Here is a 9,760-nt window from a genome sequence, read left to right on the forward strand (position 1 = left end):
CCAAGGGGGATCAGGCAGACAGACAGCACCCTTTCCTCTCTCAGGTGGCCTGGTGACAGTAACCTACTGCGGGGTCTGGACGTATTTCTGCCAAAAGCCACTCTGTTTTAAGATTTGTTTCTGAGTCTCTGTGATCATGGCCATTAAGCAGATTTATCAGCAGCCAGGGAGGCTGTTCATGGGTGATGACTCAAGGTCTTTTTGGGATGGGAAGGAAAGGGCCAGCTCCACCCCATTCCGTGAGACCCCATGTTTCTCGTCACTGTGAGCCCAAACCTGACTGTCCAGTGGCCTCTAGAGGATGGTGGTCGCTGAGCTACCAGGGGCAACAGGCCAAGGAACTAAATTTATTCCCACCTGAGGTGGCCCAGCAGTGGTAACCTACTGCAGGGCCTGGACGCATTTCTGCCAAAAGTCACTGGTTTTCAAGATTTGTTTCTGAGTGTCTGGGATCATGGCCATTAAACAGCTTGATCAGGAGGCAGAAAGGCCATTTGTTGGTGGCGACTGGGGTCTTGTTGGGGTGAAAGGGAAAGGGCCAGCTTCACCCCCATCCTGTGAGGCCCTGCATGTCTTGCCACTGTGGGCCCAAACCTGACTGTCCAATGGCCTCTGGAGGATGGTGGCCACTGAGCTGCCAAGGGGGAGCAGGCAGAGGGAAAGCACCCTTTCCTCCCTTGGGTGGCCCAGTGAGAGTAACCTACTGCCGAGTCCAGACGCATTTCTGCCAAAATCCACTGGGTTTCGAAATTTGTTTCTGAGTCTCTGGGATCATGGCTGTTAAGAAGCTTGATCAGGAGCCAGAGAGGCCATGCCTCCTATTAAATAGCTGAGCCGGAGGTAGTTTGTGGGTGTGTCTTCCACATACCTAACTTTTGGCCATTTCTTTCTTGGTAAACTTTGCTCCAAATTTTGAGGGTTTGGCCAAAGGCACAGCAGCAATTTTCGGGTATCTGGAAGTCTGACGGCACCATCAGGCTGCTGATGCACTCGCCTCACAGATACAGAGTGATCTGCTGGTGCAACATACCCCCTGAGGAAAATTCCTTCAAAACCCATTTTGGTGAGAGTTTTCATCATGAAAGAGTGAAGGAAGTCAAAAGCTTTCTCTGCATCTATTGACATGATCATTTGGTTTTTATCTTTACTTTTGTTGATATGATGGATTATGTTGATTGATTTCCGAATATTGAACCATCCTTGCATCCCCAGGATGAATCCCACTTGGTCGTGGAGTATGATCTTTTTGGTGAGTTGTTGGATTCATTTGCTAGTATTTTGTTGAGGATCTTCACATATGTGTTAATCAGGGATATTGGCCTATAGTTTTCTTTGCTGGTGGTGTCTTTGTTTGCTTTATGTGCCTCATAGAAGCTGTTTGGGACAGTTCCTGTTTTTCGATTTCCTGGAAAAGCTTGAGAACTAGCAAGAGGTCTTCTTTGAATGTTTGGCCACCCCAGCTTTTTTGCGGAAGCTGTTTGCTTGCCTGACTGTTTTCCATTCTTTAACCTTGAGTCTGAGTTTGCTCTGATTGTTCAGATGAGTTTCTTGTAGACAGCAGAATGTTGGTTTCAGATTCTGGATCCATTTCGCCACTTTGTGTCTCTTGATTGGTGCATTTAGACCAATGACATTGAGAGAAATTATTGTCATGGGGTTTTGTGCTATCTTTCTGTAGGGGTTTGTTGTGTTTGTAGGTGTTTTCCTTCTTATCTTACAGGAACACCTTTAATCTTTCGTTTAGATTTGGTTTTGATTCTATGAAGTTCCTGAGCTGTTGTTTATCTATGAAATAGTGTATAGTTCCATCGAGTTTGAGTGAGAGTTTAGCTGGATAAAGTATTCTTGGTGAGGCGTTTATTTCATTGGGTTTTTTCACTATATCCCACCATTGCTTTCAGGTTTGGTGGGTTTCCTCTGATAGGTCTGCTGTAAATCTAAGGGGTGCTCCTTTGTATGTGATTTCGTTCTTTGACCTTGCTGCTTGTAGTATTGTGTCTCTGTCCACAGCATCCATTGTTCTGACTATGATGTGCCTTGGAGTGTTTTTGCTAGGGTCTCTTTTAGCTGGTACCGTTCTGGCTCCTTGGATCTGGATGTCTTCAATTCTTTAACTCTGGGAACTGTTCAGCAATGAATTCTTTGACTGTGGCTTTTTCATTGGGTTTGCCTCCTTGTCCTTCTGGTACTCCAATGATTCTAATGTTGTTCCTCTTGGCATCATTCCCTAGGTCTCTGATTCTCCTTAGAGACATTTTGAGGTCTTTTCTCATTGCTTGTTGTTCCCTATGGGATTTCTGTTGCTCATATTCAAGCTCACTGATCCTGTATTCAGCTGTACTTATCTTTCTGCTAAGGGCACTTACTGCATCTTTAATTATGTCTACAGAATCCTTTATTTGTGACACTTCTTTTTGTAGCTTTTTTTATTTCTGCTCTCATTTCTTCCTGTATTTTCTCAACTATCCATTCTATTGTTTCTTTCATTTCTTCCTTTAGTTTTCTGGATATCTCCTCCATTGATTATTTGAGTAGATCCTTGAGCATCCTCTGCATTTCATCTTGGAATTCTTTATCGAAGAGAGCATATTTGTGGATAACCACGGTTGAGGATTCAGAAATCTTTTCTTCTTCTCCTTGTGGTGGAGATTTTCACTGTTTCTTTATGTTGTTTTAGTTGTCTAGTGGTAAGACCCTGGAATTCGCTAGTATTGTTGTTCCCTCTTATCGGGGGAAAGGATTCTGGATAAGGTCAGTCAATGGTGGTCACCCTTCTCCCTTTCTAGAGTCTGACCACCCTCTCATGCATTTTTCTTTGGCTTATTGACGGGCATCTGGTGAAGCTTTGGAGGAGGTGTTCTTTTAATATTGGGCTTGAACAGTTTGTTTGCATACTGGTCTTTTGTTAGAATTGGAGTAAGGCCAGTGAATTATTGTTGTATCGTAGTTGAGGTGGCCAGAATTTTTTCCACTGATTGAGGTTATAAAAGCTGTGATGAAAGTCCAGAGTGCTGGGAGTTGAAATATAACTGTGGCTTAGGGAGCGTGGCCTGCCCTAGAGAAGGCCACGCCCACTTTGAGGGGCCACACCCACTTTTGAGTAGGCCATGCCCACTTTTGAAGAAGGCACACCCTACAGTGGTGGCCATGCACCCAGCCAGTCCAGATGCTAGTCCACAGACATGTTGGGGAGGGCTGGAACTCGAACTCGCTGCAGGAAGTGGAGGCTGGTGCCCCAGGCTGGGTTCCCGCCCTAATGGCTGGCTCTCGGGGTCCAGAGTTTGGATGGGGAGTGGGTGCCAGACCAGTACTTGGGAAGTTATGGGATTATCCAGGGGATATAGTCATTTGGTCGTCAGTGGAAACTGGATGTTTGAGATGCTATCACTACCAACTCTGGCAATTGTGCGCTGATTCTCGTCTACCACCTGTCCTCTCCAGTGGGCTAGTTTAGGTCTTCCTATTTACATTTTGTTGAGGGTTTTTGTCATGAGTGATTTTGGATTTTATCAAAATATTTCTCCACATAGATTGATATACTCATAGAATTTTATCTTTTATTTTATTTATACATGTATTAATCTATTTACTTATGTATAACTATCTTTATCTTTCTGATGAATCCTAATTGACAATTGTGGATTAACCTTTTGATTTGGTATAGGACTCATTTTGTTAATACTTTGTTGACGATTGTTTGCATCAATGTTCATTATTGAAAGTGGTCTACTTTTCTTTTTGGAAATATTTTTATCTTCTTTGTCTATTTTTGAATGTTTGTTTTATAGAAACTTTAGAGGAATTTCTGTTTCTTTAACATTTTGGAAAACTTGAGGGGCATAAACTTGTAAGTATACTTTAAAATTTAATAGAACTCACCATTGAATCTCTCTAGATCAGGGCATTTGTTCTTGAAGAGATTTTTAATTACTATTTTAATTTATGCAAATAGAAAGCCTAAAGGTACAGAGATAAAATGAGTCCAAAGTCATGTACTAATATATTAATGAAATCATACATAATCTCTCTGTTTCCTTTTATGGAATTTTGGTAAGATTTACACTATTTTAAAAGTAAAATTATCAGTACTAGAAAAAGCATGTAGCAGATAAGGCACTTGCCTTTCCTTGAATGTGACTGACCTAGCTTCCTTTCCAGGCATACCATATGGTTCCTTGAACCTGCCAGGGGTAAGCCTTGAGCAAGGCTGTGTGTGGTTGCTACCCATTCACTAATTTTAAATTAAATTAAATAGACATATCTTTATAAAATAAATAATTTGATCCTGTTTTCAACAATTTCTTCCATATTTCTTTACCATTCCTAATTTAATCATACAAAATTTTATGTGATAGCACTACATGAATTTTGATTGTAGAAGTCAAGGATTTCTAGAAAATCAACTAGAGAGATTGGTCAGTCTAGGGATTGGCCATCGAGTTTCAAAAGTGACAAAGAAATATAGTTATGGATTTAAACAGATGATTCAAACATGACTCTGTGAAAAATAAGTCTTTAAAAAGACTATACTGGCTATTTCTATGGAATGCAGACATAGTCACACAAATTATTCATTTACCTCAAAACAATTATACACAAAATAAAGTCCTTAATTTTCTTTAGAATTAAAATAAAATAGTGTTTGTACAGAGAGAGTTAGAGATGCTCAAATAACTACACACTTCAATTAGCAACTCAGATGATCCTAAAATTTGTAAGACAAAATTATTTCATAATTATATAAATTCAAAGCATTAGGTATTTATAGAGTAGTCAGACCAAACCAAAGAAATTCTGATCTCAGAGAAGAGAAGCAGCAGGACATAAAGATGATCCTCACAACTGGCTTTGAGTAAGAAGCATATCGCTTGGGAAATGGAGGGATAAGACAGCCAAGGGAATGCAATAATGGTAGACATAACTGTACAAGGAGGGGAAGCTGAAAGGCAGTCAAGTGTTGTGCATGAAACCTGATCAGTAACAATACTATAAATCAAAGTGTCAAAAGTTGTAAAAAGCACCTTTCATAGAGGCAGACTGGTGGGTGGGAACCCAAGCTGAGGGTGGTGGAGAGGGACATTGGTGGAGGGAAGTGGAAACTAGTGAATAGATTGGTGTTGAAGTACTATATACTTGAAACTAATCATGTGAATCTTTGTCATTCACTGTAACTAAATAAAATAAAAGTAAAGATGATTTAAAGCATCACCGTGTTCAATCTTTGTTGCACTATGGCCAATTTACAGCCATCATGTCTTCCCGTGCACTCAGCCCCCCTCCCTCCAGTTGGCCCTCTAGCCTCAAGCTGTCACCCCATTTACATGACTTTCACCAGTAGCCCCAGGAATTTCCTGGGAACCTACAAGAGGGCTTCTTGCCCCCAGTTGAGAAACTCATCTAAAGAATCTTATGAGATGAGTAGCTTGCATTATTTCAGAAATACAAAGTTTTGACCCCCATAAAATCGACATTCATATCAAAACACAAACTTCTGATTTGAATTTACAGGCAGACAATAGAAAACCATGAGTTAGATCCTGTAATCCTAATAATTTACTGACCAAAGAGAAAACTTGAGGCCTAAACAGACAAACTTAAAATTAAATTTCAGACAAACTTAAAAACAGAGGCAGGCAGCCCTTGACAATAAATGATCAAATGCAATATACCATAAATAATGTCTCAGATCAAATGACTGCTGCCTCAGAGATCTATCAGAATTCAGCCATTCTGCCTTCACTCTTGTTGGACCGTTCACTCCTCACTGATTTGAGGCTGGGGGATAATAATAATAATAATAATAATGATAATGTATACTTTTCACTATCATTTAAATGTGTCATTTTATTTTTAAATTTGTAGTTTTTTAAAACAGTTCAAATTATATTAGATTATCAAAAACCTGCTCTTGGACACTACTATATAAATATTTGATTTATAATAAATTATATATATATTACCGTTTCTATATGTCTAGATTTTATTGTATTGTTACTTAGGTGATATTAAAGAAATTGTAGAGTTGTCACGTACCAACTTGAGTTACTAAGGTTCTAAGTAACCTAGAATATGGAAAATAAACCATATTTTATACATTCTTCAGAAATATCAAAGAACCACTTTTTCAAAAACCACCTCCAAGATGAAAATTTTTGCAAAGTGAACTTTGTATCATGGTGTGTTAATTTTTTTCATTATATACGAATAAACCCCTTTTAGGCTGAGGAATAGCACAGAAGGTAGGGCGTTTGCCTTGCACGCGGCCGACCCAGGTTTGATTCCCAGCATCCCATATGGTCCCCTGAGCACCGCCAGGAGTAATTCCTGAGTACAGAGCCAGGAGTGTAACCCCTGAGCATCGCCAGGTGTGACCCCAAAAAAATTTTTTAAAAAAATCAATAAACCCCTTTTAGAGTGAATTGCAATTTTTTGAGTTTAGGAAGGTTTATGAATCTGACTTTCCATAGCTATTAGGTGAATGCTTTCCACAACCACATAAAAAACACATTGAGTGTAAAAGTATTTATAAATTTGATAATGAGTATAAACATCTTGAACAGCTTAATTTATAAATTACAGAGTAAATTACACATTGAGTGTAAGCACATTGAAGGGACAACATAAAGAAAAATTTCAGACAAACTTAAAAACTATCTAACATAGTATTAAAGGCAAAAAAAGCTTTCCTGGACAAAGATAAAAACAAATCAAGGGGAGGAGAAAGGGAGGAGAAATAAAGGATGAATAGGAATTAGGGCATTGTTATATCACTAATGTGAGTGAATGGTACAGCCATATATCGGAAACACAAACTGAACAAAACAGAAAACGTGAGATCTAAACTACAAATACTGAAACTTTATAATGTGACTGTCCAAGTTGACCAACAGAAATGGGCTGCAGATTGGGGTGGGGAGTGTATATGGGAACACTGGTGGAGGGAGGTTAACAGTGATGGTGATATTGGTTTTGAAATATTTTATACCTAAAATTTAACTATCAATAATTTTGTAAATCACGGTTCTGTAATAAAAAATTTTTAAATGAGAAGTGTTCCTCCGGAAAGAGCTTAGTAGGTTTCACTTATATATTTATAAATATTTTTGATTATCCTCACAATTCTTGAAAATTTAAATGAATGAAAAGAATTTTTATGTTGAATTCTAATTGTGGAAACAATTCAACTCAACGTACATATAAGATTTTTAAAATGCTTATTAGGACACCTAAGCAGTAGAGGAGGTAAGAACATTTTTTCCAGGTCTCAATATATATGTTTTTAAATTAATTTTAGTCTTCCTTCAACAACTCAATCAAAAAAAGTTTTAAGACAGGAGAATTGGAAAATTGCATACTTAAAAGTTTTAATTTTAAATTTCAGGGATCTACTTTTTACAAAACTTTGCCATTGAGCTTTGCCAGAATTTGCTTATGGCATTCTTTACTTCCTTATTTCTGAAAGTATAAATTACAGGGTTCAGCAGAGGAGTCAGCATGCTGTAGAATATCTCCACCATTTTGTCAAAGCTGAAAACCATTGGAGGCCGTGCATATTCAAATGTACATGGACCAAAGAATAGAACCACAACAGCAATGTGGGATCCACAGGTGGAGAGCGCTTTCTTCTGCCCTTCAGTGCTGTGTCCTCGTAGGGAGAACAGGATGACACAATAGGACACAAGCAATATGGAGAAGATCAGGATGCAAAAGAGTCCACTGTTGGCTGCCACCAAGGGGCCAAATTCATCATTATTAGCACAAGAAAGCTTCATCAATGGGTACAAGTCACACATAAAATGATTAATGATATTGGGGCCACACAGACGCAGTTGAGAAGCAAAGGCATTTTGGATAATGGAATGCAGAAAGCCCCCTGCCCAGGCTACCCCCATCAGAATGTTACAGAGCCTTGAGTTCATGATTGTAGTGTAATGCAGAGGCTTGCAGATGGCCACATACCTGTCAAAGGCCATGGCTGTGAGGACAATCACTTCCACACCACCAAAAAGATGAAGACAAAAGATCTGTATCATACAGCCTGCAAATGAGATGGTTTTCTTCTCAGAGAGAAGGTCGACAATAATTTTAGGGGCAACAACAGAGGAGATACACACATCTATGGAGGACAGGAAAGCCAGGAAGAAGTACATTGGGGAACCCACAAGTGCCGGACTATTAAGGATGGTCACCACAATCAGCAGGTTGCCACTGACTGTTGCAAGGTAGACCAATAGAAATAAAACAAATAATACTTTCTGAACATCAGGATTCTGTGAAATCCCCAGCAGAACAAATTCACTTACAAAACTTCTGTTTTGCATGATTTCTCAGGAAAATCTCAGAGCTACCACAGCGGGTATATAGATCTGCAATGTAAGCAAAAAAAACTCATATCAGACAGTTTTATTATCACCGGGTTCATAAAATGATTTTAATATATGAAAATTGTCTTTCCAATTTCTGTAATTGATGTGATGCAAAATTAGATTGTTTTGTAAGTGGTAGTATGGAATACCAAGCAAAAATGTAAAGAGAAAATATTGTTAAACAGCAAGACTTAGCTATGATTTCTGTATAGGGACAAAGGCACAGGTGAAAAGTTTGCAAGAGAACGCTCATTATATTGCAAAATCTCACCATTGTGGAGTCATTTGCTAGAATCCACTGCGAAGGGGATTCTGCTCAGCTCTGATTTTGTTCTAACTTGACTGTGAATGAAATTGTTCATTTTTATTTCCCTCTACAACATACTTTTGCATATAAGAATGCAAAAACATTTCTATGTGTTTTTGAAGCCTACTGTTTTACTATGTAGATTTTTTCTAAAATTTTTAAATGATGTCTGTATGTTTTTTAATGTACACTATCATGTTATCTGTAATATCATATGTAATAGTGAGAGTTGAACATCTCTGTATATCTGTAATATCATGTTATCTATAATATCATGTTATCTGTAATATCATATAATAGTGATAGTTGAACATCTTTTCCTATTTGAATGTTTCTAATTTTTCTGTATTTTCTTACTGCTCTAAGACTTCAACACAATGCCCATTAATAGTGGTGAGGGTAGACAGTTTCCTGAAGCATAGTCTCATAGGAAAGCATTGCAGTTTTTTTCTACTATGTCTAATGTTCTCTGTGGATTTGTTGTATATAATCATTACAACATTGAATTAAGTTCTCTCAAACTTCATTCGGTTGAGCTTTTATCAAAAATTAGTTTTGAATGGTATCCTGTGACTTTCTCAGAAAGGTTGGAAGGAGGAGAGAGACATTGGTTCCATGTGAGGAGTTATTGACACTGTGATGCTAGTGTGGTGAAGATGCTTTGGAAGTATCAAAACTAAAATACAAAAATTTTAAACTACATTACCACAATGAAATAAGTTAGAGAATCCACGTGGTAGTACTCAGCATAGCAGGATTGTTATTTATTTTCATGTCAAACATAATCTTAGAGTAAAAGCAGGCATAATTTTCCCATCAAGACAATAACTTTCCTACAAGTAAAATGAGGAAAAAAAACAGGTTCAGTGGTTTTTAAAAATCATGTCTATCGATAACTTGTCTGAATTGATATGACATTATACGATGAATTATCCATTTATCATAAAAATGAATCTATAGAAAAAGCCCAGCCCCAGATATATACACATCATATCATAATATCCAGGTTTGGGTATCATGTTTTTCCTATTATTTATCCATTCTATTACCAGCGTGGGTTCTGTTTCTGGACAATGTCTACACAAAT

The 9,760-nt window shown here is 38.1% G+C and overlaps 1 protein-coding gene across 1 annotated transcript; it reads right to left on the reverse strand.

Annotated features, from left to right (window-relative positions):
* Positions 1–7,385: 7,385 nt before the first annotated feature.
* Positions 7,386–8,321, reverse strand: LOC130042832 (olfactory receptor 4C15-like). Its single transcript, XM_056135076.1, has one exon. The coding sequence runs from the start codon at positions 8,319–8,321 to the stop codon at positions 7,386–7,388; it is 936 nt and encodes a 311-aa protein (XP_055991051.1).
* Between the last annotated feature and the right edge of the window lie 1,439 nt (positions 8,322–9,760).

The sequence above is a fragment of the Sorex fumeus genome, unplaced genomic scaffold, assembly GCF_029834395.1.
Source record: "Sorex fumeus unplaced genomic scaffold, SorFum_2.1 ptg000007l, whole genome shotgun sequence".
Lineage (NCBI taxonomy): Eukaryota > Metazoa > Chordata > Mammalia > Eulipotyphla > Soricidae > Sorex > Sorex fumeus.